Source organism: Rhinopithecus roxellana, chromosome 10 (assembly GCF_007565055.1).
Source record: "Rhinopithecus roxellana isolate Shanxi Qingling chromosome 10, ASM756505v1, whole genome shotgun sequence".
NCBI lineage: Eukaryota > Metazoa > Chordata > Mammalia > Primates > Cercopithecidae > Rhinopithecus > Rhinopithecus roxellana.
In genome coordinates this window covers 128,891,089-128,909,350 of record NC_044558.1, presented here as the reverse complement: position 1 = coordinate 128,909,350, position 18,262 = coordinate 128,891,089, and the positions used below count along the sequence as shown (strand labels likewise).

At 36.5% G+C, this 18,262-nt stretch overlaps 1 protein-coding gene across 1 annotated transcript; it reads right to left on the bottom strand.

The window, feature by feature from the left end:
• Positions 1 to 1,929: 1,929 nt before the first annotated feature.
• On the bottom strand, positions 1,930 to 18,235 carry GOLT1B (golgi transport 1B). The gene is made up of 5 exons (XM_010361367.2): positions 18,052 to 18,235; positions 13,027 to 13,118; positions 11,445 to 11,623; positions 7,688 to 7,769; positions 1,930 to 4,390 (listed from the first exon to the last, which is right to left on the bottom strand). The coding sequence occupies exons 1-5, from the start codon at positions 18,074 to 18,076 to the stop codon at positions 4,352 to 4,354; spliced, it is 417 nt and encodes a 138-aa protein (XP_010359669.1). The 5' UTR covers positions 18,077 to 18,235; the 3' UTR covers positions 1,930 to 4,351.
• Positions 18,236 to 18,262: the final 27 nt, after the last annotated feature.

The window sequence follows — 18,262 nt, the reverse complement described above, 5'->3', positions numbered from 1 at the left end:
TTCACACCAGCCTCAAAACTTCAGGAGTAGCTTCTCGTTTCCCCAGCAGCCTCCCTTTTCCAGTGAAGAAGGGCAGCCTCTCTGTAGGCATGGTCTTTCTTTCATCTATGATCCCTCTCTCCATTGATGAGCTACTGGGTAAAGTCCTAAGGAATGTGAAGCAGAAGGGTAGAGACTTCTGCGGGGGCCAGATCATTAGATTCAATTTTATGGCTGATAGAGGCCGATTTCAACATATTAGAAGTGATCAGTCTGGGTGCAGTGTGGCTCAAGCCTGTAATCCCAGCCCAGCACTTTGGGAGGCAAAGGTGTGCAGATCACAAGGTCAGGAGTTTCAGACCAGCCTGGCTAACATGGCAAAACTCCGTCTCTACTAAAAACACAAAAATTAGCCAGGTGTGGTGGCGGGCGTATGTAATCCCAGCTACTCGGGAGGCTGAGGCAGGAGAATTGCTTGAACCCAGGAGGTGGAGGCTGCAGTGAGCCAAGATCATGCCACTGCACTCCAGCCTGGGCGACAAAAGCAAGACTCCATCTCAAAACAAACAAACAAACAAACAAACAAACAAACAAACAGAAGTGATCAGTGGGGCCAGCACAGAAGAGTTGGCAGAATGAACTTTCACTCATTAAACCAACATTTACTGGAGATACAAATGTAAGAGATTTTGAACCTCAAGAATCTTTTCCATAACCAAATCAATACAAAGCAAGTGGAAAGTTATATGAGAGGACAAGGAAGGACAGCTGTTTGGGCCTAACTGGTCAGGAAAGATATAATAGCAGTGACATTTTAATCAGGCCTTGAGAACTGAGTAAAGCGAAGGTCATGGAAACATACTAATCAATGAAGAATTTCGGGCATGCTGCTGGTGTCCAATCTCCTACATGGATACAGGTAACAGAAGAACTGAGGTTGGGGCCTTTTGGCCCAGGTCAAGATTAGAGAGATAAGCTGGATATTTAACAACAGATTCAAGACTTCCCGTTCACCCAACAAGAGTCTGGATTTGCAGCTTAATTTGTGAATTCAACAAATACTTACTGGGTATTTTAAGTGGTAGACTTGGCCAGTGGTTTTTTTCGGCTTTAATAAAATTTACAGTCAAAACACTGCAGGTGTTGTGGTCTTATTTAGGTGACAAAGACTTAAGATCCTTTCCATTCTGAGAAAAATTCTCTAATTTCTAAATTCCCTGACCACTTTTTAAATTTTGCAATTAATGGTAGCAATCATAGCAGCTTTCAGAAAACTGTCCCAACTGCCTGTGGCAATACAAATTCTGTAGCAGGCTTCTGGACAACACAAATAGCAGTGACAGTTTTAAATCCCTAGGCCTACATTAAAAACAATTCTCTTCCCCCCCGCCACAAAGAAACACAGCTGAAGGTTGAATAGTTTTAGCAACTCTTGACTGGGAGAAAAATAAGAGGTTGGGGTGTTTACACCACAAATTTTTCTACCACCATTTGTTTGCAGTATAAGTCAGGACAAGTTGTTTGGAGACATGGCTAAGAATTTACAACCAATGTTAACATTGTAAACAATTAATGAGCATATGGCACATCTTGTTCTCCTCAGTCTCCCACATTCAACACAGGACTTTTAGTATTCAAGGGGTACTCAGAAAATGTCTATTGAATAACATAATACACAAACTTAAGAGTCTGATTTTTAAAAAATAGCATATTGCCCAAGGTAAGTGACTTTCTTTTATTTTACAGTTTTCAAAATTAAGAATGTTTTTGCTTACTTGAAGTCTATTTGTATTCATTAGTACATTTCAACAACTTGGAAATGAAAGATGTGAAGATCATTTGATAAATAAGAAAAAATTGCATATAACGTTAATTTTTAAAAAATGAGGTTATTTCACAATGCTAAACTAGCTTTTAGAACTTCATAATAAAGATATACTTGATGACCAATTAATAGAAAAGTACCCTTTTATTGAGAGGTAAGACAAGTATATTTACAATATTCAATTGTTAGATAATATAATCTGACAGTGAGACTTTTTAAAGCAGCAGTATTTCAGGAATTACAATTTATAAGGGGAAAAGAAAAACATTCCAAATATGTTTCTGTTACAGAAAATACACTGGAACAATGACAGAAACACTTAAGGCTATGTAGTATTAGACCTTTTCCTCCATCTCTATAAAGTACATTTTTGTTACAGACAGAAGGCTGATTTTGGAAAGAAAGAAACAATAGGATGTATAGTGCTTTCCATCAGAAGACTAGTATGTTTAAAAATAGTCTCATCAAGGGTTCTGAATAAGAAATATAAGTGTTGCCAGGCAGTCCCAAACTCACATTTGATATTAACTGCAGGCTCAATTAAAACTGAAAACTGCTCCAGCCTCTCAATCTTACTAAGGACTGGGAGATTATCAAACCCTTTCAAGTCTACTAATGCTTTTGAATTAAGATTGTTGAAAAAAGGAATCTCTGTTACAGTGCAAAGAACATTTTGATAGAAATTCATGTCTACAAAGGAGTTAAATACAGATGTTCCTTACATTAGCAGATACTATTCTTGCTCTAAAAAGGTAGCATTATCAAGACATTGTAAATAATATGGGTCGAAAATATGTGTAACAGAGTTCTACAGGGCACCTTATATAAGTCAATCCTCAAAGTATGTATTTGACACTCTCCAAGTGAGGATATTACTTTTTTGAAGAACACTAGACACAACAGTAGGCTCTTATTATTCCATTAACTATTGAGGTAGGAGTCTCCATTTGTCATTACCGCATTTTCACAGACATATCGTAAGTCAAATCCAAGTACCAAAAATGTCAGTAATCCTCAAGACTAAAGCATTCCACTATACACCAAAGTCTTTCCTTATTTAGATGAGCAAGACTGGGAGTTCTCTGTGTATCAAGAGATTTAACTACAAATAAAATAAGCTGTCATCTATTTTTGTAGACATGTTTGTAAATAAATACCACACATTTCAATTATACTTTTATGCATTAAAAAGCTTTGCAACTGTTAAAAAAAGGAAACAGTGCAATCAGTGGTAAAACAAATAGTACTATCGCTGTTGAAATGTTTCCCTACATTTATCACTAAAGCTGTCACATCTTGTAAAACTAAAGAAAACAGCTATTTCCTACTGTCTAATAATCAGTAATGGTAGAAAAAAGAACACATTTTTTTTTTTAGTGTCATGTTCTTAAGAAACTATAGCCAGTTTAATTACAGTGAAATAACTTTAGCATGTGAACTCATGTATTTTCTAATTAACTCGAGTGATCATATGAAGGATATGTCATGCTTAAAAGGAAAAAGCTGAAAATAAGGGAAAACTCAGATTAAATGAAAAGCCCTTTAAAAATAGCCATAAGTTTAACCTTTTAACATGTTAATGTCTTAAAGTAAACATTACCAAAAGTTATTTTAAGTTATGAAAAACAAAATAATAAGCCACTGCTAAAATTAAAAAAAAAAAGAAAGAAAAATTACATCACGACATGGAAAAAATCCATTTGGTTTGCATCATTTAGTATCTCCAACAAGACTATTCAATGAGACAAGCTACAAAATAAACTACTTCATTCACGGTCAAGAATGCTTTTTTGTTAAATACTGACATGTAATGAATGCTATAAACAGATACTTAGGAGGGCAGACTCCCAAGAAGTATGAGAATTTCTGGAGTATATTGTTGACCAAACTTAGTCAGTTATAATTTGGGAAGTAAAATTAGTAAAGAATGACCTTTGAATATTCCAACAAAGAATATCTAGTTCAGATTTTCACCTGGCTTTGAAATATTAAGATTCAGAAGAACCACAAAAGTTTTATTTTAACCATGTTTACAAAAAAAAAAGTAATCCAAAAATGGGGTTTCCTTGGTTTTAATACATTAAAATGACATAATCCAATCGAATTCATGCATCACTTTCAGAGATACAGTGCAACTGGAAATATTTTTGCCATTGCAGTGGACATTTCTAAAAAGCAAATGCCTATGGATGCTCCTGAGCTTTCAAAAGAAAAAGAAAAGAAACAGGCACCACAGTTCTCTAAGGATGGCTGAGTTTCGCACATTGTGGAAAAACAATACAAATAGCCTTCAAGAGTTTCATAAGCATCATAACATGGATTTCATCTCTCTCAGTTTGCTTGCTGACTTCTTAGTTCACTTGAGTAGAAGCCTGTTTTCATTGCTTCTTTGCTATTTTGCTGCTGGTACTTTGTAGGCTATACGTTTTGAACTCCTGTAAAGAACATTACAAGCTATTTCATGTAATTTAATTTTGTGCTGAATATTCTTCAAATGACTTTATAAATAACACAATATTTTAAATGAGTCTTCAAATTCACTTGTTGTTATACCATATTGTTGCTTTCTCCAACTTTATCTACAAACTGTAAGGAGAAGAAAAACAGACAATTAAAGAAAGTCCAGAATGTTATAAAACATTATGTCAATATTTAAAATGTTGATTTTAAAAACCCAGCCTTACAAGAAGAGTTGTGGAAATTTAAGGTATGACTGACAATGGCTAATCCAGTACTACTCACCATCATCTTCTGATACATAAATGTGTATAACATTTTTTTTTTCTAAAAGTTGTTTTTTGCATGACATGTTATACATATGAGTTCAAGGGTGCAACATGAAAAATGCAACACAATGAATAAAGAAATTGTATAAGATGAAGATAACACTGCTAGCTTAACAAAAAATAAAAAATAGAAACATAAAAAAACTGAAATGTCAGCCATTCATGCATTAATGAACCCAATAAGATATTTCAACTGACCATTACTGTGGATCTCTTCGGGGCCTATGTAGTCTTTGAACAAACAGATTTAACTCCATTAAGTTCAATAGTTAACAACAGTTATTGACTAAAAATACTTTAAATGTGTATTCTGAACTTTGGATTGAAAGTGGTAATGACATTAAAGATAGATTTAATGATGTAAGCATAAATTTATAATTATTGAATATAAATTTTAACACACATTACTGTAAGTGGTTATTTACTTTCGTTACTCCACCCCAAACATAAAGCAGTTGGGTTTTTTTTTTTAACATTCCAGATGGTGATGTAAAGACTGATATTGTATATAACTGGTAGAGACATTAAAAGTTATATAACCCAGGTGGTTATACTATCAAATTCTAGCAATCACCTGATCATTTATTTTATTTCACAATTCACATTTTTACATAAACACTTATGATGAATGATAAGAAACATATTCTATTGTATTGGGTGTCCATTTATGCAAATTCTTGAGAATCCTTAAATTAAGGGCACAAATAATGATTATGACTCTGTAACTAGAAGTTTCAGTACATTCAAAAGCCATTTTAGGTATAAGTAACATTCACTACTGTATGCATTTGCAGATTAATGCAAATGAAATCAGAGTATACCCCTATAAGCCTACATTCCAACGTTTTGTTATATTATCACAAACAGGTGACTGGCAACTGAAACTAAAAGTTGCTCTCGAAGAATATATGGATTTATTAGAATTTTAAGGTAAATTTAAGTGGAGAGAAAGCACAACAATCTCTCCCCAAAGGTAATTTGAAATATTTAGATTGTCTTGGCTGTAAGGTTCTGACCCTAAAATTACCCTAGGGATGGAAATAGGATTAGGCTTATAGTGGTACTTATTTTTCCATAGTTAAGCCATTCTTTAGCTCTTTGAGAATTCAATAAATGCTATGAACTTTCTCTCTCGAAACATCTATAAAAATCTGTGAACAACTTTAGAAAGTTGATTAACTTCCCTGAACCTAGTTGGAACTTGTGGTCTTTGAAGCTACTTTATCCTACTTATTTAGGAAAGAGTTGGACCTATGAAACCAATCCAAAGAAGGATATGAACGCTTCTGATATGGGTCGGACCTAGAGCCAAAAGGATTGTAGCCAACTCAGCTGAATTCTAGATCACCTAGATTCTTTTAGAAATTAAGGATTTTGTTTAGTTTTGAAACTGAGGAGGTAGGCTAAGAAACAGTCATCTAGTGTTGTCTTGAAATTCAGCAAGTTCCCTAAGGTCAACAAAATGCCATCCTTCACTCACTTGCTTAGCAGAAAATATTTTGCGTTTCCATTATATGCCAGATACTATGCTAGTCACTGGGGATAGAACAATGACTAAAATACAATCAGTCTCTGCCCTCAAGGACTGTAGTTTTCCATGGAAGTGCCTCCCTTTCTCCTTTCCTTTCTTTTTTCCTTTTTGTTCGAGACAAAGTTTTGCTCTATTGCCCAGGCTAGAGTGCGGTGGTGTGATCATAGCTTATTGCAGCCTTGATCTCCTGGTTCAAGCAATCCTTCCACCTTGGCCTCCCAAAGTGCTGGAATTACAGGAGTGAACCATGTATGGCCTGAAGGCTTTTTTTTTTTTTTTTTGACAATTAAATGAGAGGTAAGGCTGCGCGTAGCGGCTCACACCTATAATCCCAGCACTTTGGGAGGCTGAGATGGGGGATTGCTTGAGCCCAAGAGTTTGAGAACAGTCTGGGCAACATAGTGAGACCCTGTCTCTAAGAAAAAACAAAAACAAACAAAGAAAAAAACAGAGGTAAATGCTATAATAAAGTTGTGCACAGGAATGTTATGGCAGCACACCCCGAACCAGCCACAGGGAGTCAGGAAAGATTTTCCTAAGGTGGCAAAAAACAAGCTGAATTCTGAATGGCCTTCTAAGGCTCCACCAAAAGATGTTACTACCTTCAAGGTAGCAGTTTAGTATGAAACATTTGTGGAATGAATATTGAATAAAAGAAAGAAACTCTATTTGTTAATTTTGAAAATGTTCTCTTTAACCTTTGTCTGATTTGATTCCTTTTATTTTATCAAGATGGAAACCAAGGCACACACTGGAAAACAAATTTGACAAGCTTGTTCAAACTGTAAACAGAGCTGGCAACAGACTCTTACCATCTGAATCCCAGTATAATACTGCTTTATTCAACTCTTTTTTTTTTTTTTTGAGACAGGGTCTTACTCTGTCACCCACCCAGGCTGAAGTGCAGTGGCACAATCATGGGTCACTGCAGCCTTGACCTCCTAGGCCCAAGCCAATCTTCCCACCTCAGTCTCTCGAGTAGCTGGGACTACAGGCACATACCATCACACCCAGCTAATTTTTGTATTTTTAGGGGTAGAGATGGGGTTTCGCCATGTTGCCCAGGCTGGTCTTGAACTCCTAGGCTCAAGCAATTCACCCACCTCAGCCTCCCAAAGTGCAGGGTGTCAGCCTGCACACCCAGCCTTATTTAACTGTCTTAATCTAGGCTACTTGGTGATACAGTCTGAGAAAGAAAATATTTGCAGGAAATAATGGTTTCCTTTTTACATTATTGCTACTAAAATTAGAGATTATATAAAAGTTAAATAAAAAATGCCCTGAACTCTCATAAAGGTAGCATAGCATATCAAATCTGAGTAACATTAAAAAAGAGAATATGGATCCAGAAATGGATATAGTAAAACAAAATTTCACGTTTTATAGGTTTAGCAATATTCATTTTTTGGTCTTCATGGTACTCATGATCTGTGTGAGGTAACTATATCATAATACAAAACTCATTAGTTAACCATGTTTCAATTACTCAAATTTCTAGAAGTAAAAAGCATAAAATACGTATTCCGTTGGCTTAAAATATATATTGCTAAATACATGATTACTTACTGATCTAATTCCAGGTAAATTTAGGAGGGATCCAAGGACTGGCACTCTTCTAATAAAGCCAACGACAACAGGAAAGAAGCCCCTGGGAGAGGGAAAAAAGGTTCTTAATATTTACATTTTCTATTTTCAAAATAATTGCTAACCAAGGAAAAAGAAAGTATCCTGTTAAAATTCTGAACAATTGAGGGACTTCAAACTTAGAAATAACTACAAATTGAATTAAAAATTTTGTGATTGTTGGTAAAAATGTGAGAAATACATGAGGCCTCGCTATAATTTAGATGATGAGTTAGCTCAACTGCTGAAGATTTCTCCAACTATGAGTTGTGTGGGGTGAAACTGATCAAAAGAAAGGGGCTGTTGAGACCATATGTGTAGAACCATGAAAATAATAATAGCTATCATTTACTAAATAAGTACTAAGGGTCAAAACATTTAGTTAACACTAAGAGACTACCTGCCAGATACTGATCTGTCTCATTCTTTCTTGGTAGAAATACAAGTCTACAGAAGTTACACAGCTTCTAACCAGTTTAAAATTAACAGTAGATCAGTTAAGCTACCTTAGTATAGGCAGAGAATGAAATAGTTTATTTTAAAAATGCAAAGAAAGTCAACTTTTCCTGGGTGTTAAAATATGAACTGTGATATTGTGAAATATATATTCGGTCTTTGACCTCATTTTCTGGCTTACAACTCCTAAAAGACTTAGAGTCCCTACAAGGTGATGTCTTTTTGTATACTAATGAGTTATTAATGGGTGACAGCCCCTAGGTAGCTTCAGTATGGGGGCTGGTCACCAGAAAGACCAAGGCAAGGTTAGAGGGCTGGAAATTGGAGCCCTACCTCCTAACCTCCACGAAGGGGAGAGGGGCTGAAGGTGAAGCTGATCACCAATGGCCAATAATTTAATCAATCATGCCTAGTAATGAAGCCTCCATAAAAACCCAAAAGGACAGTGTTCAGGGAGCTTCCGGATAGCTGAACACAAGGAGGTTCTCAGAGGATGGTGGGTTGGGGAGGGTTGGGGGGATCTGCGACCCTTTCCCCTTTCCTTGTCTTACGCATCTCTTTATTTGTGTTCTTTGTAATACCTTTATAATAAACTAGTAAACATCAGTGTTTCTTTGAGTTCTGTGAGCCTCTCTAGTAAATTAGATCCAAACAGGGGATCGTGGGAACCCCAATTTAGAGCTGGTCAGTCAGAAGCATAGGTAAAACAACCTGTGGCTTGTGGCTGGCATCGCTGGGAGTAGAGGACAGTTGTGGGACTGAGCCCTCAACCTGTGTGATCTGGAGCTATCTCCATGCAGACAGTGTCAGAACTACATTGGGAGGACACTCAGCTGTTGTCTGTTGTAGACAACTAATTGTTTGATTGCTGTATGGGGAAAACCCCCCACACATTTGGTCACAGCAGTCTTCTGTGTTGATTGTGGTAAGACGAGTACAGAAAAAAAGCTGTTTTCTTCACAGAGTTAGATAGGGATTTGAAAATACTACAATGAATAGAATTCAGAAATTAAGCAATAAGATTCTGTTATGAATCTGCAGAAGTCAAAATAAAGAATTAAACAGAAAGTAGAATTTTTTAAGTTAGACAAGTATTTACGTTGATGGTATATGTGTGTGTTTCAAAGAAAATCACAATTATTTTCTAGTAGTAATGAATTCAAAAGATCACTTTTATTTTAAGTATTGTTTTAAAACATAAAAATGTGTGATTTCAAATGCCATTATTTAGGATTACAAATATCTAGAAAAACAATGCCAAAGACCCTTGGCACTAAATCTCCAGCTCAGAATATCTCAGAACACAACAAAACCCAAGAACTAAAACTAGTATTTATACCACAAAGCTCTCTAAACCATGAAACCTATGTATTACTCCAAGCTTGTCAATGATACTAAGACTTCCCATTTTTTATTCATCTCAAAGATCAGCTTTGGCTTTTAACCTTCATTACTAAAATTCCTACATAATTAAGAGAGCCAATGATTTTCTTAGTTCTTAAGATGCTTAAGTTTTCTGCTGCAAGATACATCTGCCGACACAAACTCCTCTTCTCTACTCTCTTCTCTCTTAGCCACTATGAGCTTTACTCCTAGTTCTTCTCGCACTTCTTTTCCTCGTTTCTTCCAGTGTTTTCTTCTTTTTCTCTGCCTACCCTAAAATGTCAAGAGTACCCCAAGATTGCAATCTTATCACTCTATACTCTGTACTGTATTAACAGCCTCTTGACTGGCTCCCCTGACTTCAGTTTTTCTCTTTAATACCTACTTTATCCTGGTAGCAGAACAACCTCCCTAAAACATCTGCCCTGTATATCACCTCTGGCTTAAAAATACCTGTGCTTCAGTACCCCAACCTTCTCCAAACACTGCTCCCCCAGCCCAAATTTGGTTACAGGTTAAGATATACTTTTCTTAACAAGTCATCAAAGGAAGTTTGCAACCTGGCTCCAGACTTCATTTTCAGTTTCATTACCAACCATCTCCTTGAACTGATCATATGCTCCTGTTCTATAGGAGTATTCATTCTTTTCAGAACAAGCTGTGTATTTTCATGGCCCTGTCTGTTCCTTCTGTTAACTGTCGTTCCCTTTCTCATTTATAGGATAAATTCTTACCCATTCTTCAAAGCCCAGTTTATCAGTTAACATTTCTTACTTCTCCCTGAATTTACTAATTATTTAATCATGCTCCTACAATATTCTGCATATACATTTATAATGGCATTATGACTATATCCTACTGGTATTTTTAGAGTCTACTTCCCATAATAGAAATGAGAGATTTTCTAAAGCAGATGTGGTACTTATTTTTATGTCTCCTGTGGGTAATACAGTGCCTGGCAGATAGAAGACAAAGGATATGCATTGTTGGAATAAATAATTAAGCCCAACCCTACTTAAAGGTATTTTCTTTTTTTTTTTTTTTTTTTTTTTTTTGAGACGGAGTCTCGCTCTATTGCCCAGGCTAGAGTGCAATGGTGTGACTGGCTCATTACAACTTCCACCTCCCAGGTTCAAGCAATTTTCCTGCCTCAGCCTCCCGAGTGCTGGGATTATAGGCACGCACACCACAGCTGGCTAATTTTTGTATTTTTAGTAGAGATAGGGTTTTGCCATGTTGGCCAGGCTGGTCTTGAACTCCTGACCTCAGGTGATCCACCTGCCTTGGCCTCCCAAAGTGCTGGGATTACAGGGGTGAGCTACCGCACCCGGCCAAAGTTATTTTCACATAGATAGATACACATCCTATTGCTTACCTGCTAATTGACATTTACAAAATATTACCTGATCAACATCTCCCACAGTAGTGTATTTGGTAAACAATCTTCTAACATGTATATGTGCTAAATAAATTTGGATCAAGTAGTAGCAACTACGAAGTATAAGATTCTACACACTAAAATGCTGGCTTGATCTATCTACCTACCTACCTACCTACCTACCTGGCACCAACCACTATTTAGTTGATACAAATATCAAACATAAAGATGGTGACTTAAAATGCCAATAAAATGAACTTTATTGTGCTGACAATACAATATAATTTATACCATTACTTAGGCAATCATTTACATTTGATAAACATTTTTATAGTTGCTTCATCTAAAACTATAATAAAAGATTCAACTTAAATAAAATTAAGGAAATGATTATCATCTTACTCCAAGTGCTGTAAATATCTGAGTTTCTGTACTAACTATCTGACGCACTGGTTTACTGAAAGAGACAATAATATACCTTACCTGAACAAGAGAAAAAATCCATAAATTTCGAAGATCATGCCTATCAAAGGCCAACCAATAAGGACTACAAATACACCACCCAGAAAAAATCCTGTAGCTTTCATTTTATGTTTTTGGAAGAAGAATCTGAATGTTCTTTCTAAACCAATTACAAAAGCCAAGCCGGCTACAAATAAAACCTAAAAGAGAAAAAAAATACAACACGGAAAAGGTAATTAAACACACTGCATAAATTTTAAAAGTAAAGTCAAAGCTAAATATAAAAAAAGAAGCACATTTGTTTGGCTTTTAACGTAGGCAACTGGCCAGACAGAACTGTAATGTACAACCAAGAAGCAGAACCAAGGAGGGGGTTATGCATGTTAAAGTTGTAGTTTTGTTCCACTTGTCTCATTCCTCTTCTATCTTGATTAAATGGAGAAAAAGAGAAACAAAGAAAGATTAGACGTTACCAAGGGGCATCTGTGTCTGCAGTAGTTTTCCTAGTTTTAGCTGGATGAGGAAGGCTTAGTCAAGCAGATGAGTTGGCAAGGCATAAAGAGGAAAGCTGCCCATAAATATGTCACCCAAGGGTATTCCTCTTGGTTCTGAAATATTCATCATAGGCTACAGGAGTTTCTATGGATGGGAGAAATATTGACATGGCTAAGTTGATAGCAGAAGAAACAACGTGAAGCCAAGAAGATTCTAGTTTTATAAATTCTAGAATATCTGGTGGCAGCAGAAATAAAAATACAACCATGTGTTTTCAAATATTTTGAATGTATTCTGTGGACAAGAAATGGTGATGTATTAAGAGCTTGCTTTCCCCAGGTTTTCTTTCCAAATACTTGCCCTCTCCATTAACATTCTTTAGTGAAAACTATTTCACACAAATATATATTAAGCCTAATGGTTAAGCTTCATATTCTAGGATACCAATGCTATTATCATTTATTAAGACATCAATTTTGAACAATTTTGCTATCCTTTATCTTTTTCCATTTCCAATTAAAAGCCCAAATATATGTGTGTGTGTGTGCGTGTGTGTGTGTGTGTGTGTATACAGTGTCTTCACTGCCTTAGAAGCGTTATTATTTATTTCCGGATCATAACCTCCACACATGAATAGCATAGTACACATTCCAAATAAACAACATAGATCCCTTTCTAAGCAAGTCAACCATTAACATAGAGATATATTTTTTAAAAGGTTAAAAAAAATCTATCTTATGCAGCTGAATCAAATGCAAAGTCTTGGATGTTTAAAGTAAAAATACTTTAGCGAATTTATCAAGACATGAGACTACCAAGTCATCTATTTTGAACTCCTATTTAGAGGCAGCCTTCATTTAATGTATTGTAAATCTCATGACAAACACTTAACAGAGTAGTTATGGAATTAGAAAACCTCATTAAGTGTTTACCTTTTATTTAAACAGAAAGCTGACAGGTTTCATTCCTGATGGAAATAGAGAATGTAACAGGAATTACTTATGAGTAATAGTGAATTATTTTCCCCAAATTTAATAGCAGGTAATAATTCATTTGTAGGTAAAAATTTCCTTATAAATTTAGTTAAAATATGTATTTAAAAACTCACATTTCCAATAGCCAGTAGTGCTTTGTCAAAAAAGAGAATCATTCCAAAGAACAGGAAAAACACTCCAAATCCTGTTAATCCCATTCCAATTTCTGCAATATAAGTTATATGGTTAAGGGCAGAGAAAAATTAAACTCACATTAACATCCCTGTAAACTAAGAAAACTTTCCAGTTTTCCTTTCACAGATATAAGAAAACAGGTACTCAACACTGCAGGTTAACTTCATAATGACATTTATTTAGCTCTATAACAAATTAATTATCAGCAAATTATTTCAAAATTTAAAACATGAATGAAAATTTCTAATCCTTATATGGGAGATAGCATTTCTCAGACATAGCTGTAATAAAAAAAGATAAATCAGGATTCTAAACCTTTGGTTTTGTATATATATAATTTGTTTTTTTCCCCCTAAGAAGCTCTCTCACATAAGACATAAATGTATAGGTTTCCTTTAATTACTTATCTCCTTTCACATTCTATAATTATTATTTATATGCACAATATCTACAGTTCCTTCTTACTCTCCTTAAAATTAATTCCTTCTTTATTCCATTAGAAATGTTACGGTAGGTCAGTACAATATCCTTTAGTCAATTATACACTGCTTGTCACAATGGCAACAAGAAATATTTTGAAAATCACGGTAGCAGTCTTCTCAAAATCAAATTTTCACAAGGTCAGGCGTCACTTTTAATTTCTTGATTACTTATTATGGACTTATCTACACATTTACCCAAACTACAAATCCACTTACATATTTGGTTTAGAGTCCTAAAATCACCTCTCCAAAGTTTCAAAGAATCCTGTTTTACCTAATATTAATATTCTAGGTTTTTAGTGTTTCATTAAAAAACAAAGAATTGTTGATCAACTGCCAGATGCAAGGAACTGTTCCAGGTACTGAATATATAGTGGTAGACGAGGTGCAAACTTTAAAGTCTATGTTTATCTTGCATATAAAATTAATACTTATATTGACTGTGCATTCCCTAGGTCTTATGTTTTTAATATGAAAAATCTCACATCTAACGTGACAGATGTACTCTTCTATTAATGTTATAAAGTGCAATTCACTAAGTTACCTCCTTGATCATTTTAGTTTTGATTTTAGAAAACAGTCACTAATCCATAGTTTAGCTAGAAGCACAATCTGCATACAGATGAGTCAGAGTAGAAGCCATTGTATTTTTAGAAGCACAATTTAAAATACCCTATCACTGATTTCTGATCTACTGCTTAACTTTTTTGCCTCAGCTCCAGAAAGCTAAAATCTAGGTCACAGCTACTCTGAAAAATCTTAAGTCAGATAAAATGTTCCGATAATTTGAAAACTTGTATCAATTTTAGCTTTTTCTACATTCCCCACCTGCTCAATTTCCTGATAACTAGTGTCTTCCATTCCAGACATCTTTTGTTCTCAAAGTTAGTCTAAAATAATTCAGGTACCTGGTCTATTAATACACCAGTAAAGTGCATTCAACACACATTCCTATGAAAATTTGAGGTTGATACTTTCATGATCAAATGCCTTAAGAGCATTTACCAAATTAGCTGTTTGGATAGTGGACATAATTTCATAGGTGAAAATATGGACAAAAGAGCGAGTAAAATTCTATTAAATAACTATTTAGTAGTTAGGATTAAACATCGGCAGCTTTGTTAGTTGAATATGACTAATTTCTATATTTTCACAAGCAACCTTGATGATGACATAAACGTTGTGAGACATTTTTAGAAAGGAAAGTATATGGAAAGACACCTACTATGTACTGAGAATTTACCAGGAATTAGGCCTTATGAAGTGCTTCACATACCTTATAAAACTTAATACGTCCAGTGCTACTAGAATGCAGGTATAATTACATCTTTTCAAAGATGGAGGAAAATGAAGTGTAGAGAGTTGACTTCACTTGCCCAAAGCCACACTTCTAATGAAGCATTTGAACCAAGGTCTTTTGAATCCAAAGCTCATGTGCTTAACCATTAATGCCATAGTTCTTCCCAAAGAATGTTTAGTTTTTAGGTTAAAGGTGTTTGGTTACATGAAACTCAAGGACACAAGTATACTGAATGTCTGGAGGGCGCGTCTTTTAGGGGATTCAAGTTTAATATTAGCTTGTTATCTAACATAGCCAAGTAGAACTATTAAAAATTAACTGCAGTGAAAAAGGACAATCTCTGAGTATGGTTTACCATGTCATGAAGTGTTTATACAAAAATTTTATAATTTCTTTAACAAAATTGTGAGGTTAAAAGTAGCACTAGTCCTATGGTTCATATGTGCAACCGTGGACCTAGAGGTATTAAGTTAATTTGTTCTTGATCACAGAAGCAGCAAAAATGTGTGTGTGGGTGCTGGTGGTATGCAGGCAGGTACAACAGTCTGTGGAGTCAGCATTCAACCAGTCTTTTCACTCCACAGACAATGGTCCTACAACTACAACATGGGAACCAAAATATTCCACTACTTTATCCAGTACAGTCCAGCAGGAGACATTGCCCAAAACATCTTTGCCACAACTGGCACTGGCAATGACATTGCCAAGTAGCTCCTGATCCACACCGGTCAAAAGTCTCAAATTGGCCTCATGCCTTTTTCTCACCTCCAGGATCCCCCTTTTCCCTATCCTTATGCATTCATAAGCCCTCTGGCTATCAAAAGCCCTGCACAGAGCTGCCTTCTTCCCACCAGAATCATTTCCAGTAAAACTTATCTTCCTTCATTCCTCCCACGTTTAAAAAACTACCCACAAGTTTAAAAAAATATAAAAACAATTTAGTAAAACGAATCTGTCTAACATAAGGAGCATACTGTGGAAATTTTATAAGGAAAGACATGCATTACCTAATGGCAAACACTGTTAGCATTTTGATATCTTATTCACAATTTTTTAAAAGCAGCATTGTCTTTCTTACTATGCCCTTTGAAAAACAGAAGTCAAGAAAGAATTCAATTGAACATTAACTGTACTGGAGAACGCAATTATCACACTAGACTTTTAGACAATGTGATGAAATGAAGATTCAGAGGCAGCATGCCCCTCCTCTGTCCCTCTGAATAAGTCTTGCCTTTTTTTGGGGCCGGGTGGGAAGGCGATGAGGAAAGTCCTAGAATCCCTTAAAATAATCATGAATTTCCATTTATTCTACTCTGATCGGTGCTTGGTCACTCTCTCTAAAAACCAAAATCCCAGAATAATCCTGACAAATCACTTGAATGATGGCCAATCCCTACAGTTAAACACACTCACACATAAACACAATTTGAAATCCAAAATGCATTTGTTTCACTAATCGTTTCATGTTCCAATCCACTGTTTCACCTAAACATGTGACAAGTGAACAGCAAAGAGAAGTTTCACTGCTCTCACAAAATTTAATGAAGTGAGGCGAATGCTTCTCAGGGAGAATGCCCACAGTCCAACGCCACCCTCTTGTTTTTGCAAGGATGTAAAGCAGGCACTCATTACTATATTGTCTTCAAAAATATAATTTCTATGCACAGGTTATTCTCTGATCTCAAATAAAGTTTATATCAAGTCTTCTTAGGTGATAGTGGGGTACAGTGCAAAAGGTTTCTGAGCCAGCACACCTAGGATCAAGTTTTGTTTCTGTCACTTTTTTATGACCATGCACTGAATTTCTTTTGTGCCTCATTTAACTTATGAAAGGGGCATGCTTCCGTTTGCCTTACAGGGGTCTTGTAATAATTATGCATAATGATTCACATGAAAGCACATGGTAAACTGAAACAAAGTACCTTTATGTAATTGCCAGTAATTATTATTACACCAGATTCCTACCCGCTTAAGACTACATTTTTATTTTCTTTGATCAGAATTGGCCAGGTCAATGGACCAAAGTGGGTGGCAACCTTGGGGCAGGTGGCCCCAAGGAGCAGCCGCAGTCCAGCCTGAGGAGGGAAGATAGCCTGATTGGGGGGTGGCAGTGTGTGTAGGAGGCCTTAGAAGCTCTGTGAAGTTGGTCTGCCATGACTTGAATTTACACATGAAGACTCCACTTTAAAATAGGGCATTTTAAATAAACTTCTATTTTTTACTTCAATACACTGTTTAAGTCTTAAAATCTTGAAAATCTCAGTTAACTGGAATGAAATGAAAGGCGTGGCAGATAAAGCAAAGTGAGACAAAAAGAGACTCCTCTTACTACCATCAAAAGATGAGACATAGAGCTTGGGCAGACATAAATACAAAAATTATTAATATTAACAAAAAGCAGCAGGAAAGTGGAAATATTATAATGAAAGAAAAGGAAACCGATATCAATGCTAGCTTTAGAGATGAAATAGGCCTGGAGAACTCTGTGGCAGGCAGAGAGTGATGCTAAAATAACAAAACAAGCCACAAAGCACAAAATACAATACCAACGAAATACATCCTTTAATAGAACACAAAGTGGCTTTTCTCTACTGCTTGAAACTTTAGCAGGTAGAAAAGTGAGAATGTTTCAAGAGATTTCTAAAAGGTTGCTTACAGTACTGGCAAAAAGCGAATATTCAGAACGCCACATTTAAGCCTAAGCACATTTTCAAAAAGAGCCTACTGTAGGTGACATTTAAAACACCGCCTCCCAAATAACCAGCCAGCCAGGGACTTGTAGAGGACCCGAAGTGTGTCATGCGCATAAACGATCCCGAGAGTGGGCCGTGGGCACCACGCAAACTTTCTTTTGTGGCGAGCCCCTAGAACAAAGCGCCTATCTCACTGGGGATGAGGAGATCATCGCGACCCTGGAATGAGACAGACTCGGCTAAAGCTCCCCTCCCCAGCTACGGCGTCCCACCCTGCCCCACAGACTCTTCTTCCAGGTCAGGTCCGCCACTGCAAGTCTACCCCGGCATCCCCAAGGCATCCCCTTAGGGTCCCAGCAGCCCTAGCTCTGTCTCGCAGGCCGCCGCCCCCAACCCGGAGCTTCATTCATTGACCCGGTGGAGGGGCAAGACCCAGCGGGGTGATGGGTGTGTACGGCTCGAGGCGGGGACCCCGGAGCAAGTGCTTACTCTGCGTGTCCGTTAAGGAGATCATGGCTGCAGTGTTGGGGACAGCGGCGACAGCACCTCGGAAAGCCCAGGGTGGGAAGCTGAGTCGGGAGAAATGAAGCCGGGAAACAGCCCAGGCGAGAGCCGCCACGTCTTCCGGAAACACGCAGCCACCCTCACTGCCGCTTTAAGACCGCTTCCTATTGGCGAAACCTGCTTCCAATCTCAACCA